Source organism: Desmodus rotundus, chromosome 12 (genome assembly GCF_022682495.2).
Source record: "Desmodus rotundus isolate HL8 chromosome 12, HLdesRot8A.1, whole genome shotgun sequence".
NCBI classification, from domain to species: domain Eukaryota; kingdom Metazoa; phylum Chordata; class Mammalia; order Chiroptera; family Phyllostomidae; genus Desmodus; species Desmodus rotundus.
The window spans coordinates 68432982-68450807 of NC_071398.1; the positions used below are offsets into that span (position 1 = coordinate 68432982).

Here is a 17826-nt window from a genome sequence, read left to right on the forward strand (position 1 = left end):
TATCCTCATTTTTTTTGGATTTTTTTTCTGTTCCAATTGGGTGTCTTTTTGCTTCCTTATATTCCAAATCACTGTTTTCTTAGCTTCATTTACTCTACTGTTGATTCCCTGTAAAATATTCTTCATTTCAGTTAGTATATCCTTCACTTCTGACTGGTTCTTTCTTGTAGTCTCAGTGTTCCTTTTTATGCTCTTGAAGTCTTAAGTTCATCCACTCTTGCCCTAAGTTCACTGAGCACCCTTGCAACCAGTGTTTTGAACTCTGCATCTAGTAGATTGCTTGTCTCCATTTTGTTTAGTTCTTTTCCTAGAGTTTTGTTCTGTTCTTTTCATTTGGGAAATGTTTCTTTGTCTCTTCATTTTAGCAGCCTCCCTGTGTTCATTTCGATGTATCAAGTAGAGCTACTATGTCTCCCAGGCTTGGAAGATTAGCCTAATGTAGTAGGTGTCCTGTAGGGTCCAGTGGCACAGCCTCCCCATTCACCCAAACTGGGCACTCCAGGTGTGCCGCCCCATAGGGGCTGTGTACACCCTCCTGTTGTAGTTGAGCCTTAATTGCTTTTGGAACATCAACCAGAGGGATATTCCCCCACAGGTCAGTCAACTGTAAAGGACCAGCTGCGACCACTGTGGAGGATCAGCTTTACAAGGGCTTACCCCATGGAGCAGAATCTACTTCAGTGGGGTTCTGGTGACCCACTGAGTCTGTCACTTGAGTGTGTTGCTTGTGGAGTTGGTCAGGTGATGCTTTGACATTGTCTGAAGTTGTCCATCAGGTGCACTGGCTCTGGAGCCTCTCCAGAGGTGCAGGCCAAGGTCAGTCACAGCCTGTGTTCTGCCTGGGGCCACCAGCATGAGCTACAAAGCAATATGCAGATGGCTGCCACTGGTGCTGGCCTTGGAGGTGCCCAGTCAAGGCCAAGCTGTGAACCAAGGCCAGCTGTGGCTAGTGCTGGGCCTGGGGCTACTTAGCCAGAGGTATGGGGCACACTGAGACCAGATGCTGCTTGTTTGAGAGATTTTAGCAAAATCTGAAGCATGAGCCAAGACAGGACATTCTCAAGGAAAAGCCACTGGAAACACTTTGGGAGGGCCCGAATGTGGTGGGACGGGGTCTCAGGGAATCACAACCAGAGTGATGCAGACTCAGATATGGTGCCTGCCTGCCAGCTCTGTAGGGGAAGGGCTCAGAAAAGGAATAATGGCCTCTGCCAGCATTTCTGTCGGGGAGAAAGCTGCCCATCCAGCTTTTGCTCTGATGCCAGACAGTTCAGTTCTTCCTGTATGCCCTGGTGTCTTTCAAGCTGCTGCCCCAGTGCTGGAGCTCAGAGTGAGTCTGAGTAAGTCTGTGTACAGGCCCTTTAAGAGGAACTGCCTGGACTCCAGAAGCCCTCCATCCTATCATCCACAATCCCCACTGGTTTTTACAGCCAGAAGTTATGGGACTCTTCCGGGCCCTGAAACCCCAGGCTGGAGGCCTGGTGTGGAGCTGAGACCCCTTGCTCCTCAAGGGGGGGACCTCTGCAGATAAGACATCCCTCCCAATTTTTATCCACCACACATGGGTGTGGGACCAGCTTGTTTTGCATCTCTGCTCCTCCTACCACTCTTGATGGTCTCTTCTTTATAGTCTTAGTTGTAAGGCTTCTGTTTAGCTGGATTTCAAACTGTTCTGAATGATGGTTGTTCTGTAGTTTAGTTGTATTTTTGATGTGGTTGTGGGAGGAGCAGAGTACCAAATTTTTACCTACCTTGCCCTCTTTACCAGAAGCCTCTGGGGGAATTTTAAATGATTTATTGTTATACTATCTGGGTCCCAGAAATGGAACTGCTCCAAGCCATTTCTCTACATGGCTGCACCCCTTGCCCCTGGGTGTCAGGATCACTGACTCCAAACCTAATGGCAAAGTTGGAGAGGCAGGACTGACTTATAGTTGTGTACAAAGGGAGTGTGTGTGTGTGTGTGTGTGTGTGTGTAAAGAGTCTCCCATCCTATAACAGCTCTTGACCTAAGGAAATCTGAGTCATGGGCCTTTGCATGGAAGTCTGAGCTTGGAATTTTAGAACAGTCTACATTTAGGTTATAGTCAGTCTAAGCAGTTTGTAGTCCGAGAGAAAGGAGCACATGAATGCGGAACAACTCACCCTTTCTGCAGAGAGCCCCAGGATGCCCCTGACTTCTTGTAGTGTCCTGCCCAGAGTGAGTCCCTAGGTAAGGGGCATGGGAGAGGTGCTTGGAAAGGCCCAGCACTGAGGTGGAATCTCATTCTCTGGCTAACCCATGGGATGTTTCCCCTTCATCTTCTCACCCACTTCTGTGAGCCAAGATCTAACAGAGGGATGAAAATCCTCTGGCCAGGAAATAAAGGTGTCATTCCTGTCAGTGGGCTCTATTTCACCAACTGCTCCTTTGTGTTGTTACCAGAGGAGGTGGAGTTGGGCCGGTAGAAAGAGGAGAAGGAGGACAGGTGCCCAGATGCATTCATTTTCTGAGGCCTCATCTCATCTCCTGGGCTGCTGCACCCATGGCGTCCAGGGTCTGGTGTCCTGCTCAGCTGTCTGGTGCCACTCGGAGTATAGAAGGGCTGGGCAGATCTGGCTCCTGAATGGCTGCTGGGGGGTGAAGCTGGACCAGTAGGAGTGGCTGGGCTGTCATCTGGCCAGAAAGAAACATAAGTGAGAAAAAAATGAGGAAGTCAGAAATGAAGAAATGGTTTAAAGATACTTACACTGGGCTGCAATGTCCTCCAAAAATCCACGTACACCCAGAACCTCAGATGTGACCATATTTGGAAATAGGGGTTTTGCAGATGTAATTAGTTACAATGAGATAGATGATAATGGATCAAGATAGACCCCAAATTCCATTGTAAGAAGAGGAGAGGAGACAGAGAGATAAAGAGACACACAGGGGAAAGAACCATGCGACAATGGAGGCAGAGATTGGAGTGGCACATCTGCAAGCCAAGGAACGTACCCGGCAGCCACCAGGAGCTAGGAGGAGGCACAGAGAAGGGGGATGGCCCTGCTGACACCGTAATTTCGACATCTAGCCTCCAGAACTGTGATAGAACACATTTCTGTTGTTTTAAGACACCAGGGTTTGATACTTTGTTACAGCAACCTTAGGAAACTAATAGAGTAATCCATGGAAGGAAGTCTATAAAGCGCATGTCAGCGATCCCAAGCCTACTGTTAAATATCAATTAGAAGCTCATTTCCCAAGGACTGCACATTTCACCCCAATGTTACAGGCACTTTCTGGCCTACGACATCACTGAGTAGTGGTTAGGTGTAGTATCAAGGGCCACAGTACACACACATAAAGTCCAGGGGCCCCTCTCCTAGCTCCCTCTCATTCTCAGTGCCAGAATGATCCCAGGGAGGTACTTGGGAAATGTCTCCTCCAATAGCAGGACCCATTGCCAATCTTAGGAGCAAAAAGAGTAAGAGAATGAAGCATTTGCTGGTCTGTAAACAGGTGGTCTATTCACCCAACAGTCCGTGCCCTTGCCAGCAACACAGCAGCTAACCCTTCATGAATTGTTCTAGACTGGAGGTGCTGGGGGAGGAAGAGGAAGGGAAAATGGTCTCCACTTCTGGCCAAGGTGCAGGGAACCTGGACAGGGTGACTCACTCCTGGGGACCCCCACTCCTCCTGCCTCAGCTGCGCTGGACCCCTACGGAGGCTGCAGGCTGTCTGAGCGAGGCAGGTGGCAATTTGGATCCCACCAGAGCAGCTCGTGAGATTGCAAAAATAATTCATAAATGTAGTTCAGATGACCCGGCTCCTGTCCAAAGAATGACTGGAGTACTTCTGCATGGGGGATTGTAGAACCAAAAAATATATGGCATCTTACAGCTCAGTGATGCCATGAACACGTGGCCATGTCCTTTGCTGTCTCCCTTTGCAGGAAAAACCCCCCAGCAGGGTGGCAGGGCCACGATTCTGAGAAAAGTTTAACAGTCTGCCTCCTTTCAAGGATTATTGTCAAGGGCCATAAAGTAGACATATTTCTCCCCAGGGCAGGCAGGAGTGAGGTCCTTGTTCCACCTCAACCATGTCGAGGTCCTCTAGGGAACTGCACACTTAAGTCAGTATCCAGTAGGTCACTCCTCCCCCAGTTCATGTAATACCAGCTGCTAATGAATAATAAGCCATTGCCCTCTAAGAGCATAATGATGTCAAATGGGAAAAAGGAGGCTCCCCTCTCCCTCAGGGAAGACGGAGGCAGCAGAAAATAAGGCTAATGCTCTCGGGCACACCTCCCAGAGGCCGCATCTGCAGTGTGCGGCAGGAATTGCGGGTGAGGGGAAGGTGTGCTTGCCCTTCTCCTGTCTCCCAGGGCAGTGCTGAAGTAGAACCAAGTGCCCCTGGGCAACGAGTTCCAGGATGCACATACAACTCCCATGGGCCCCTTGGAAGAGCTCACGTGCATACGAAGGGCAGTCCATCCACTTATAAGTTCTCGGGTGGATGGGCAGTGTGTGCAAGGTCTTGTCTCATTTGCAGAAGCTAGGCCTTTGGGCTGAGCTCGGGGGCAGAAAAAGTAGGCTGGCAAAACACTGGCTGCAGAAGCCTAGCAGAAGAGCGGATGAGGTACTCCGTCCCTGCCAGCCCAGGCTGCGGCGCAGGGGACTGCCTGAGCCTCCGAGTCAGGCAGGCTCGCAGTGCGTGTTGTCCCCGCTGGTGCCTCTGGTCAGTCCCCTGACTTCACTGGGCCTCACTGCCCTCAGCTGTGCTAGAAAGTCAGGACACTAACACCCGCCTGAGAGGATCACTGTGCTGATTAAATGAGGCAACATGTAGAGTGGTCAATAATGTGAGCATAATAGGTGCTTGGTAAATGCATATTTTCCGTCTTTCCTTGGCTGCTAGAATCCTGGGGGGAAAAACACTGTACTGCTTTGCTCCGCAGGGTAAAACGAGAAACAGGAGTAAGTACCAGGTCAAAGTGCATGATGGCTCATCCATTGCCTAAAATACTTTAGAAAAAAAAAGAAAATTATATATTTAAAAGAAAAAGAGATAGGAGGGAACCAAGATGGCGGCGTAGGTAGACACACTGCGCCTCCTCGCACAACCAGAACTGACAGAGAATCGAACAGCAAGGGGACTGACACCAAGGAAACAGAAAATAATCATTCATCCAGACTGGTAGGAGGGGCGGAGACGGGCACCGGGGTGGAGAGGACTCGCGTGGCTGTGGCGGGACTGAGACTGGCGGAGTGTGGGACAAATGGCGCAGGCAGTCCGAGCACTAGCAGACCCTGCGGTCCCACATTTGCACAGATAAACCCAGAGGGCCAGACTCAGAGTGGCGGAGAGTGGGGCAGGCAGAGTGGCGGGTAGCACCTTGCGGCACCACATTCGCCCACAGATAAACCTGACGAACGGCGGGCAGCGAAGCAGACCGCTGCGCAACCCAGGGCTCCAGCTCGGGGAAATAAAGCCTCAAACCTCTGATTGAAAGCCCCTGGGGGTTGGGGCGGCAGCAGGAGACTCCCAGCCTCACAGGAGAGGATGTTGGAGAGACCCACAGGGGCCTAGAGTGTGCACAGGCCCACTTACTCAGGAACCAGCACCAGAGTGGCCCAGTTTGATTGTGGGTATTGGAGTGGAAGATTGAAATCCGGAGGACAGTGAGGCAGGCGCCTTTGCTCCCACTCGGCCCCTCCCCCACGTACAGCGTCACAGCGCAGCGACCAGCATTACCCCGCCCCGGTGAACACCTAAGGCTCCGCCCCTTAAAGTAACAGACGTGCCAAGACAAACAAACAAACAAACAAAAATGGCCCAAATGACAGAACACTTCAAAGCTCCAGAAAAAATACAACTAAGCGAGGAAGAGATAGCCAACCTACCGGATGCACAGTTCAAAGCACTGGTTATCAATATGCTCACAGACTTGGTTGAATTTGTTCGAAAAACAGATGAAAAAATGAAGCCTATGCTAAGAGAAACAAAGGAAAATGTACAGGGAACCAATAGTGATGAGAAGGAAACTGGGACTCAAATCAATGGTATGGACCAGAAGGAAGAAACAAACATCCAACCAGAAAAGAATGAAGAAACAAGAACTTGGAAAAATGAGGAGAGGCTTAGGAACCTCCAGGACACCTTGAAACGTTCCAACATCCGAATTATAGGGGTGCCAGAAGGAGAAGAGGAAGAACAAAAAATTGAAAACTTATTTGAACAAATAATGGAGAACTTCCCCTATCTGGCAAAGGAAATAGACTTCTGGGAAGTCCAGGAAGCTCAGAGAGTCCCAAAGAAGCTGGACCCAAGGAGGAACACACCAAGGCACATCATAATTACATTACCCAAGATTAAACGCAAGGACCTACATCCAAGATTACTGTATCCAGCAAAGCTATCATTTAGAATGGAAGGGAAGATAAAGTGCTTCTCAGATAAGGTCAAGTTAAAGAAGCTCATCATCACCAAGCCCTTATTATATGAAATGTTAAAGGGAGTTACCTAAGAAAAAGAAGATCAAAAATAGGAACAGTAAAAATGACAGCAAACTCACAGTTATTAACGACCACACATAAAACAAAAACGAGAGCAAACTAGGCAAACAACTAGAACATGAGGGTTGTCAATAAGGGAGTGGGAGGGGGAGAGGGGGGTAAAGGTACAGAGAATAAGTAGCATAGATGATAAGTGGAAAATAGACAGGGGGAGGGTAAAAATAGTGTAGGAAATGTAGAAGCCAAAGAACTTATAAGTATGACCCATGGACATGAACTATGGGGGGGGGAATGTGGGAGGGAGGGGGGTGGGCAGGATGGAGTGGAGTGGGGGGGGAAATGGGACAACTGTAATAGCATCATCAATAAATATATTTAAAAAAAAAAAAGAAAAAGAAAAGAAAATCAGCAATAGCCAGGAACCAAGGATGGTTTCTTGGTGTTATTCACACCAGGATTTGACTCATACTATTGCCTAAAAAATATGACTGCTTTTCTTAGGAGGGGAGTTGAAGTGCTGATTTTAAACTTACTCTCCTCCTCCTGTCCCCACCAAGGTTATCCAAGTGTCCTCTGGTCGGGGCGGGGGGCGGGGGGCATGCTGGTGATGGATTCACTCTAAACCTGAGACATGTCCCAGCTTCTAATGGTTTAGGGGATATTATAGCCAAATTACTAGAATGATGGATGGAATCTATAAATGCACAAATAATAAAGAATATTTAGTGATGAATAGAAAATAGAAACTGTGGCTGTTTACCCCAGGGTTCCAAGATCAGAGACCCGACGTTAGTGACGTTCACGTCAGTGGCCTGAAAGATGACACTGCTTGATGAGGAGGAAACATGCCCCACGGTGAATGCCACCAGTGAGTACCAAGACAGCGTCCCCTTCTGGGTGCTCGTTTGTTTGTCTAGCCCAAGAGGAGGCTTCGTTGTAGCCAGACCTTGCAGACCCACCGTGATGACTGTGTTGTTGCCGTGGTGACTGTGTTGCCGTCACGGGGGAGCCCTAGCCCCTCCCTTTCCCAATTGGTGACTCTGCCCCTGGAGTCCAACACCGTGTGGTTGCCAGAGGGGGTCTGCATGGCTGATGACATGTGGTGCTAGGAATGGGGAAAAGCTACCTGACATCCTTGGGCCCAGGCCTGTGCTCAACTAGGTCCATAGCAGTAGATCCGCAGGGTTTGGTCTGGACAAACGAGTGAGCGCCAGGAAAGCGGAGGCTGTCTTGGTACTAACTGGCCATATTCACCATGGAGCGCACTTCCTGCTCCTCAGGCAGCGGGCAGGCGCTGCCAGGGCAGCGACGGGCAGTCCACTGGGCATGGCTGCTGGAGTGGATCTGGAACAGAGTCCAGGGCGAGGCGTCCTGCCTGGTCTCTAGGACTTCCGCCACTCCGCCCATCTTATTCATCTTCCTTAAGATACTGGTGGGGGAAGAAAAAGAAATAAAAATATTGGTCACCTGAATGCTACAGCTATACTGATTTGGGGACCCACAGAAGAGGCCCCAGATGTCAAGGAGACATTTTCTTTAGAGAGGAATCCAAACAGTTCATTGCTGTTTGGGGGTAGACAGTGGGGGCCAGAGGAGAACAACCGTAGTCGGGTGCCTCAGCCACAAACACCCTGACCAAGAGAGAAGAACCACTGGGCCCTTTAAATAACACTCCTGTCTTTTCACAGGACGCCCAGAGGCCAGTGAGAACTCAGTGCACTGTGCAAACATAATCCATTTCATAGTTTTTGCGGTGGCCCATTTACATTGCTTCCGGAGGCAATGTAGACTCCCAGAGGTTAGGTACTTTCTAGACTTCCTCCCCTAAGTATACTCACACAGTATTAATTTTTTTTTTGCAAGAAAAATGTGTAGCTATTTAACATCTGCCAGCACCCCTTGGATCACCCTTGAAAAAGCCCGACGTAATCTCACTCTGGTCTTCAAAAAGCTAGGGGGAGCCAGAGGTGATCCAAGGAGTACGGGAGACCCCTAAGACTGGGTAGTTAGGTTACAGCAGCTCCATATGACTAAATTGGTAAGTTAATATGAGAATGGGAACCAACAGAATAATAAAGTTAAAAAATAGGCAAGGAGACTAAGGATACACAACAGTTCAGTGGTATCACCAGCTGTTTGCTTCTGTGACCTTCTGGCCCTGCTCTGGATCCCTCACCAGACCACATCTTTCACAGACCCTGAAAACAGAGAGTTACCTGAGGGCCTGAAGCATCTGTACCCTCTGATTCGTCTTATTTATACAGTCATCTGAAAACCAAATTCAAAGGAGGATCAGTCATAACTTAAGCAGGTCTTGGTTCCTGGACTGCAAACAAATGCGGGCTTCTCTCTGGGATCAGAGACGTGACTACTTGCCACTCGAGTCCAGGATGCTCTGAATTTTCTCAGGAGACCTGGGGTTCAGTCTTCAGAGAACTTGCCTGGCGCAGGCTTTCCCGAGCCCACCACCACACCATAATCTACTTGCTCTGCCCTGAGTCAGAGTAAAAACCTAAAAATGTCTCTTTTCCCATAGATTTTGGGGGCACTTGTCCAGCTGGTCTCTGAGCTGCTCCAGGCAGAGCCTCCCAGTCCCACCACGAGGCTGGTTCCCGGTCTTGCGTCTGTGCGCCCTATCACAGCTTTCATGGGGAAACTGCTCCTGCCTGTTCAGAGGTGACAGAGACCCCTGTCCCACCTCTCTGACTTTACCACCAGGAGCGCACACAGCGGCCTCAAGCAGGAGCGCACACAGCGGCCTCAAGCCTGCTCTTACGATGTGCTCTCAGGTGTTCTAGAAAATGTTCTAAGTAAAAGGCTCCGGAACATTATTTAATTAACTGATGTTCCCAACACTGGTACCAATACATATTGTGCCTAAACCATGTGCAAATCAGCATGATCCTGGGGTTTTTTTTTGTAGTGTACTTATTAATATTGCACATTTGATTCTTAGAACAGTCATGCAGCCGAAAGGGGCTAGTATTATTTGACGTAATTTTTTGGTTGAGAAAACAGAAATAAAAAGAAATATAATCCTCTCCAGAGCTGATAATAAACAGGTATGAGTCAACTCTGGACCCTAGTCCAGATTCCTAATCTGAAGACCCTTCTTTTCACAACAACCGGCAGCCCTCATTCCGCTTCCCTTTACCCCTATACGTTTCAGGTAAGTGCCATCGTCCCCAGTGACGCCTCCTCCCAGCGGAGACACAACACGAGAGAGGCAGGAGCTGGCGATTAACACAGCACTCCCAACCCTGGGGGCTTCTCCGCTGCTCCCCACCAGCCAATCCTGGCTCTGCCAGGGCCCCGAGATGGTGACTACAAAGCAGGACACCAGATTGAAAAGTGACTTGTGGGTGGCTGTGGGCTCGGGTGAGCCTAGGTCCTTGGGAGGGACTGAAGGTCTTCCCGGGCCCTGGGACCACCTGTGCTGAATTTGCTGGCCAGGCTCTCTGCCAGCTCTCTCCCACTGGCCAGCTGCTGGCGGAAGTGCTGCTCCATGGAGTGGTCCAGTTTACTGCTGCTGAGAAGCTCCTCGAAGTTCTTCACTGTGTTCTTGACATGCTGGATGAGAAGGGCAGAGATGGCTCCTCCGAGCCTCACCTTCTGCCGCAGGCGGGTCAACTCCCGAGCCTGATCTTGGATCAGGGAATATTTCCTGAAGTGGGAAAGAAACAGTAATGGTGGAGAGGGGTGACTGGTGGGTAGTGACACATCAGCAGAAAGCCCTTTGAGAATTTCACCCGAAAGCCACCATGCCGAATTCTAGCCCGCGTTAGTGGTGAATGTGGTAAAGGGAATGAAGGAAGGAGAACAAAGCCTTCCTCTGTGTGAGAGACCCCTTCCAAAACTGTCTCCCCCTGCCCCAAACTTCTGAAAAGGGAACCAGACTTTCTTCTCCAACTCTGCTTTAAAATCTGCTTCCAGTCCCTCTCTTCAGCTTATAATCCATCTCAACACAGTGAACAAAGCCAGGTGTTAATTGGGAAATTATAAGGAAAATTATGTGAGAGAATCAAGATTCTGTTGGGTTCCCTCAATTTCCTACAGGACTTATTTTAATAACAATTATTGTGATATTACTACTTTACAAACTAACACAAAATATTCAACCTCATGTTCCTTTTTCTGTTAGGGATTTTCTTTGCCCACTAAGGTCCACCATCCAATGCATACCTCCCTTTACTAATCAAAATGATTGCCAGGTATGTGGCTATTTAAATGCTCAGGAAGACTCAGCGAATATTAGAACCAGCTCCTAAACATGCCTAGATGACAGGAAAATGACTTTACAAAAATGTGGGCGTCCATCCCTTGGTCATTCAACCAACACTTTCGGCCAATTAACCTGCTGTTGGGAGGAAGCTCTGGAAGCCAAAGCCACTGTAAACTTCATTGCTGGCAGTCTGACCCTATGCACAGAAAACCTTAACGGTACTGGTCTTGATTGAGGGAGTGTTCTGGACTCGCCTACATTTAATACATAAGCATTAACTAAGCTTACAAAAAGACACTCAACCTCATATATCATTATGGAATTACAGATTGAAACAACAATGAGATATCACTGCATACCTGTTAGAAGGGTACAAATCCAAAACACTGACGACACCAAATACCGGTGAGAATGTGGAGCAAAAGATACTCTTATTTATTGCTGGTGGGAATACAAAATGCTACAGCCGCTCTGAGAGATGGTTTTGCGGTTTCTTACAAAACTGAACATATTCTTACCAACAATCATACTCCTCACTATTTATCCAAATGAGATGAAAACTTATGTCCACATAAAACCTGCACACAGTGTCTATAGCAGCTTTATTCATCGTTACCAAGCCTTGGGAGAAACCAAGCTGTCCATCAGTCGGTCGATGGATGAATAAAGTGTAGCACGTTTTCAGAAAAATGGAATATTATTCAACACTAAAAAGAAATGAGCAATCAAGCTACAAAAAGACATGAAGGAAACTTAGACGCAGATGACTAAGTGAAAGAAGCCAATCTGCAAAAGCTACGTTTGCAGCTGTACGACATTCTGGACAAGGCGAAACTATGGAGGCAGTGGAGAAAAGATCGGTGGTTGCCAGGGATTAGGAGGGAGGGAAGGAGGGATAGGTAGATGAAGCATAGTGTGTTTTAGGGCAGCGAATAGTCACTCTATGTAACACTATAATGGTGGACACGTGTCTTTATACTTTTGTCAAAACCCATGAAATGTACTCCACCAAGAATAAACCCTAACGTAAACTATGCAACACATACACCACTCTGGTGCAGGGTGTTGGTAGCAGGGGAGGAGGCTCTGCATGTTGGGGGGTGGGAGGGGCCGAGTATGCAGGAATTCTTTGTATTTTCCACTGAATTTTGCTCTGAACTTAAAATTCCTCCAAAATAAAGTCAATTTTTAACAAAAATAATCATAAGACTATAAATTTTTAAAATGTATTTGACAAAGTGGGTGTAGGCTTTGTGAATTGAGAGCCCAGGATTCTACTATTTCTGCCACTTCAATTAAGTGACTGTATCCTTGGGCCTGACTGTTCTCAGTTCCAAAACGAGGACATAGGACTGACTCTAAGGTTATTTTAGCTCTAACATTATTCTCTGGGTCAGGGAAATTTAAGTGGTACATGTTGACCATGACCCAATGGAGCGTGAAGGAGAATTTTAATCGCCTCCAAAGCTGTGCCCCAACCACTAAGCAAGTTAGTGATGATTTAGTATTTCCGTAACTGGTGCTCACGGGTAACTGTGTAGTGAATTAATCCTATAGTATTTGAATGTCTTTGAAAAGTAATAGAACAGCCATTAAGGATAGACTAATGACAAATCCAGCCAACGGGCCATTACTTGGCAATTTTGTAAGCTTATTTTTAAAATTAAGCTCATCAAAAACACCACTTGAGAAACCAGGGACAGGAGCTTCGGTAGAGAATAGAGTGGAGATAAAGGAGCCTCTGTATAAATCCGCCTTCCCCAGTGCTGGGATGGGTCAGCGTTCACCAGAGAAACATCTGCACCGACAGGAGGTTCTTATGTGCTCCTATCTCCTACGATGCACAAAAGAGACACTACTTACGTGACTGGAAGATTTCCATGAAATTTCAAGCACCTGCAAAGATCATATATTTGGTGAATACACGAGTTGTTAGTCAAAACCAAATTACTCTGAGTAATGTAATAATAAAAATACTATAGCCTTTTCCCTAAGGAATTAGCAGGAAGGTTTTAAGAGCCTGAATGCAGACCCTGCCAGCAGCTACGATGGCAGTGACTTAATTGTGACAGTGGAAGCCTCTGAACATCTGAACAGGTTTCTTACCTGCTGTGGGACTCAAGAGGATCCTGCTTCCTCTGGCTGGGCCTCCTGCTCATTCACTCCCCTCTCAGCAGGTCCCTTCCTCTCTAAAGGCTGATGCATCCCAGCCTTCAGTCACAGTATTTTCTCATGAAAAAGTCCCTTACTGCCTCCTTTAAAAAAAAAAAAAAAAAGATGGGAAAGAAATGAGTCTGGGTCTCCACAATGGCTGGGCGTTTCTCCAAAGCCACCTAGAGGTATCAACAAAATTGTGCTTTAGTGAAATTGGGTTTTTAAAGAGGATCCCATAGGAGCATCAACTCACAAGAGCAGAACTACAAGGAAGTAAAGAGGGAAGCCTACAGTGTGCCTACTTGAAGGGCGCCCCCTCAGCCATCATGACCCTGGTGACCTATTGGGCTGGAGGAATGACACAGCAAATAGGGAGAGACACTGCCAAGAGGAGGATGAGGAGGCTCTAGAGGCGTTTTAGAAGAAAAAGCAAGCAAACGGTGATGTCAACAAATGAAAACAAATGGGTTTTAAGCTGGGTTAAGGGATGAGTAACCCTTTGCCACTTACCGTTAGACCAAGTTCCCTGGGAGTGTCCCTTCAGATATCAGAAAACCTTTTTATCAGCCACAAGTTTTGAGAGTCGTGACGGCAGAAATGAAGTTTGAGATGGAGAATACCTAGTCAACAATCCTGCCGTGGGAATGAGTCAGGGTGCCAAGTTTCAGGCGGTATTCACAGAATGAGAATACACAGACAACTACAGAACTGGAGGAAGCTCTGCCCTCTGGTGGCCGGCCACGCTCAGCACAGGGCTGCCTGTTCCCTGGATGTCTCTGCCAACAGAGACCGCCCCGCTCACCAGCCAGTTTTAGTACCTGTGTACCCTTTGGCTGATACTACCAACCCATATATTTCTAAAGAAAAACCTAAGCGAATTAGCCTTGCTTTTGCTAGAAAACATCAAAACAATATTTTCTCAACACCTTTTATTTTCTCGAAGATAGTTTCAATAAAAGTAATTCTTGCGGCTCTTCCTAAAAGAATTTTTAAAAGCCTTACTGATTATTACTGTTTCTCTTTGGGAACTCTCCAGATTGTACCCCTATAGCCTTTCAAGAGCACAGTGACCAAAAACTGAGTATAGTGCTCTAATTTTGACTAATAAATGATCTTACTTTCCATCCCATAATACTACGTGTATTCCACTGCAATGTTGGATTTCTTTTCCTCGCAGTAGGGAAATACGCAGGGGTTTCATTTGACACGAAGTCAATGTTAACCTTCTAAACTCCCACGCTCACCACACTTTGCTACTTGTAGATGATTGCTTTTGCATTGCTTTTTAAAAACCCTCTATTCGCATCATACTCTGCTAATGTCTGTTTTGAATTTTATTCTGGCTCCGCAGGTTACTTTCCACTTTATCAAAGTCCTTAAAATATTTTATGCCTTTGAATGAATACTGAGTACTTGACGTGGTGCTAATTTGTAGATCTAATACGTTTATTCTTTTATTCAGATCTTGAGAGAGTTACCTGAGCTGCCAAAAAGTCAGAAAAAGGCCCATGACAGAGCCCAGGAACATCTAGGCCGTGAAGCCTTGGGCAGTGTGGCTCAGCTGGTCAGCGGCAGTCCTGAAAGGTGGGGGTTGGGCACATGCCCCTTCCCCCCTCCCCCCTGTAGGAGCACATAGGAGGCAACAGGCAATCATGTCTCTCTCTCACATCCAGGTTTCACACCTTATCTTTCTCCCTCCCTTACCCTCTCTCTGAAAATCAATAAAGTCTTTTTAAAAATGTAGCCCATGAAATGGAGGGGATCAGATGAAAAGTGCCAGCAATTGCTCAGTGATACAACAGCTATGACTGTGAAGAGTCGCAGGCAAACAGGAGTGGGAGGGATCGCCTGACCTCGTTTCCCACTTTGTGTTTTTAAAACTGCTGAAATCACACACACAAAAATAACTGTTTAGCTTTTGGTTTCATCCTGATACACTTCACACTTCTCAGACAATGCTAGGGCTCTACTAATGTTACCTCCATTTGTCATACATTTTATTTCAAAATACATTTAAATCACACGGACATCATTATTATTATTGTTATTTTGAACAGTAATTTTTTTATTCACTCACATTTTTAACCCATCTTTTCATTGTTTCCTTTGTTTCCATGTTTTCCCTTCAGATCACTGAACTTCTGCCTCAGAACTACTCTCTGTCTGTCGTTCCGTGAAGTTTGCTGTCTACCTGGAAAGGCCTTTATTTCACCTTTACTTTGAAAGATAGTTTGTCAGGGATTACACTGTATTGAAAATGACAGTATTTTAGCCCTTTAATACTTAATGTCATGTGAATTTTTTTCCTTCTGGATGCTTCTATGACTCTGTTTGCCTTTGATTTTCGGTTTTACAATAATGTACCAGATGCAGTTCTCTTGTTTCTATCCTATTTGGAGTTGGTAGAATTTCTTGGACATTTGGCTAGAATGCTCCTCAGTTGTTTTTTTTTATTGGCCATTACATGTTACAAAACTGCTTTCAATCCAATATTCGTATCCGATGACACCAGACTTCAGATACATTTGTTAGCCCTTTACAACACGGCCTGAGCTTCCCTTCCTTTTAGCCCTCTGTCAGATATTTTATACCAGTTTATTTTTTGAAATGGATGTTTTTAATTGTATTTTTTAAAATATATTTATTGATTATGCTATTACAGTTGTCCCATTTCCCCCCCCACTCCACTCCATCCTGCCCACCCCCCTCCCTCCCACATTCCCCCCCCATAGTTCATGTCCATGGGTCATACTTATAAGTTCTTTGGCTTCTACATTTCCTACACTATTTTTACCCTCCCCCTGTCTATTTTCCACCTATCATCTATGCTACTTATTCTCTGTACCTTTACCCCCCTCTCCCCCTCCCACTCCCTTATTGACAACCCTCATGTTCTAGTTATTTGCCTAGTTTGCTCTCGTTTTTGTTTTATGTGTGGTCGTTAATAACTGTGAGTTTGCTGTCATTTTTACTGTTCCTATTTTTGATCTTCTTTTTCTTAGGTAACTCCCTTTAACATTTCATATAATAAGGGCTTGGTGATGATGAGCTTCTTTAACTTGACCTTATCTGAGAAGCACTTTATCTTCCCTTCCATTCTAAATGATAGCTTTGCTGGATACAGTAATCTTGGATGTAGGTCCTTGCGTTTAATCTTGGGTAATGTAATTATGATGTGCCTTGGTGTGTTCCTCCTTGGGTCCAGCTTCTTTGGGACTCTCTGAGCTTCCTGGACTTCCCAGAAGTCTATTTCCTTTGCCAGATCGGGGAAGTTCTCCATTATTTGTTCAAATAAGTTTTCAATTTTTTGTTCTTCCTCTTCTCCTTCTGGCACCCCTATAATTCGGATGTTGGAACGTTTCAAGGTGTCCTGGAGGTTCCTAAGCCTCTCCTCATTTTTCCAAGTTCTTGTTTCTTCATTCTTTTCTGGTTGGATGTTTGTTTCTTCCTTCTGGTCCATACCATTGATTTGAGTCCCAGTTTCCTTCTCATCACTATTGGTTCCCTATACATTTTCCTTTGTTTCTCTTAGCATAGGCTTCATTTTTTCATCTGTTTTTCGAACAGATTCAACCAAGTCTGTGAGCATATTGATAACCAGTGCTTTGAACTGTGCATCCGATAGGTTGGCTATCTCTTCCTCGCTTAGTTGTATTTTTTCTGGAGCTTTGAAGTGTTCTGTCATTTGGGCCATTTTTGTTTGTTTGTTTGTTTGTCTTGGCGCGTCTGTTACTTTAAGGGGCGGAGCCTTAGGTGTTCACCGGGGCGGGGTAATGCTGGTCGCTGCACTGTGACGCTGTACGTGGGGGAGGGGCCGAGTGGGAGCAAAGGCGCCCGCCTCACTGTCCTCCGGATTTCAATCTTTCACTCCGAGACCCACAATCAAACTGGGCCACTCTGGTGCTGGTTCCTGAGTAAGTGGGCCTGTGGACACTCTAGGCCCCTGTGGGTCTCTCCAACATCCTCTCCTGTGAGGCTGGGAGTCTCCTGCTGCCGCCCCAACCCCCAGGGGCTTTCAATCAGAGGTTTGAGGCTTTATTCCCCCCCCCCCCCCCCCCTGAGCTGGAGCCCTGGGTTGCGCGGTCTGCTTCGCTGCCCGTTCCTCCGGTTTATCTGTGGGCGAATATGGTGCCGCAGGGTGCTACCCGCCACTCTGCCTGCCCCGCTCTCCGCCACTCTGAGTCCGGCCCTCTGGGTTTATCTGTGCAAATGTGGGGCCGCAGGGGCCGCTAGTGCTCGGACTGCCTGCGCCATTTGTCCCACACTCCACCAGTCTCAGTCCCGCCACAGGCACGCGAGTCCTCTCCACCCCGGTGCCCGTCTCCGCCCCTCCTACCAGTCTGGATGAATGATTATTTTCTGTTTCCTTGGTGTCGGTCCCCCTTGCTGTTCGATTCTCTGTCAGTTCTGGTTGTGCGAGGAGGTGCAGTGTGTCTACCTACGCCGCCATCTTGGTTCCTCCTTTAATTGTATTTTTTCCATTACCACGTAATCCCCCTGATACTTACTTATTTTTAATTGCCAATTCTTCTTCAACTGTCCAAACTGCTATGAAAACCCTATATTTCAGTTTTAGAATTCTTATTTGATTTTTAAATCCCGGCTGTCTGGTGTTAAGTTTTCACCCTCTCCTCTATGTCTTTGAACACCAACCACATCCTGGGTGCTGCCTGCTGATACTGCAATAGCTCAGGCATGGTGGAAGCCAGTTTCAATTGTTTGTTGTTTCCCCTTTTTGCTCGTATTTCTTTGCATGCCCGGAAATGTGATTGAGTAATGGACTTGATGTGTGAAAAAATATGGAGGCTTTGGATAATGTTATCTTCTGGGTGCGATCACAGACGGGCAGACGCCTCAATCCATTCCAAGACTGAACGTGATTGAACTCCTGGGAAGTCTCCGTCTGCATCTGGTTTTGCCCACATTCCTGGGCTGTAGATCTTCAGGGCTCCCATCCGAGAAGCACTTTCTCT

General features: G+C 46.9%; 2 protein-coding genes across 4 annotated transcripts in view; one reads left to right on the plus strand and one right to left on the minus strand.

Moving 5' to 3' along the window:
* The window catches only part of FCGR1A (Fc gamma receptor Ia), an 82726-nt gene that overhangs the window by 29520 nt on the left and 35380 nt on the right, over positions 1–17826 (plus strand). Inside the window, exon 2 of one of the 2 annotated variants that reach the window (XM_053915481.1) lies at positions 14316–14437. The gene's annotated coding sequence lies outside the window, so the exon portion shown is untranslated. Of the gene's footprint in view, positions 1–14315; positions 14438–16748; positions 16768–17826 lie in introns of those variants that run through there. The other variant, XM_053915482.2, reaches the window with a different exon arrangement.
* LOC123480775 (NBPF family member NBPF6-like protein) lies at positions 9816–13519 on the minus strand. Of its 2 annotated transcripts, XM_045203853.2 has the most exons (4): positions 13364–13519; positions 12806–12954; positions 12563–12595; positions 9816–10141 (listed from the first exon to the last, which is right to left on the minus strand). In XM_045203853.2, exons 2-4 carry the CDS (start codon positions 12856–12858, stop codon positions 9862–9864), a joined length of 366 nt encoding a protein of 121 aa, XP_045059788.1. In that variant the 5' UTR covers positions 12859–12954; positions 13364–13519; the 3' UTR covers positions 9816–9861. The 2 variants fall into 2 exon arrangements, with proteins under 2 accessions (XP_045059788.1, XP_045059789.1); XM_045203854.2 differs by lacking the exon at positions 12563–12595.

Coding starts and splice junctions, on each gene's coding strand:
- LOC123480775 (XM_045203853.2), bottom strand. CDS start 12,858: ATGAGCAGGAGGCCCAGCCAGAGGAAGCAGGATCCTCTTGAGTCCCAC. Junction 12,596..12,805: donor CCTCTTGAGTCCCACAGCAG/GTAAGAAACCTG, acceptor TGATCTTTGCAG/GTGCTTGAAATTTCATGGAA. Junction 10,142..12,562: donor CATGGAAATCTTCCAGTCAC/GTAAGTAGTGTC, acceptor TTCCCACTTCAG/GAAATATTCCCTGATCCAAG.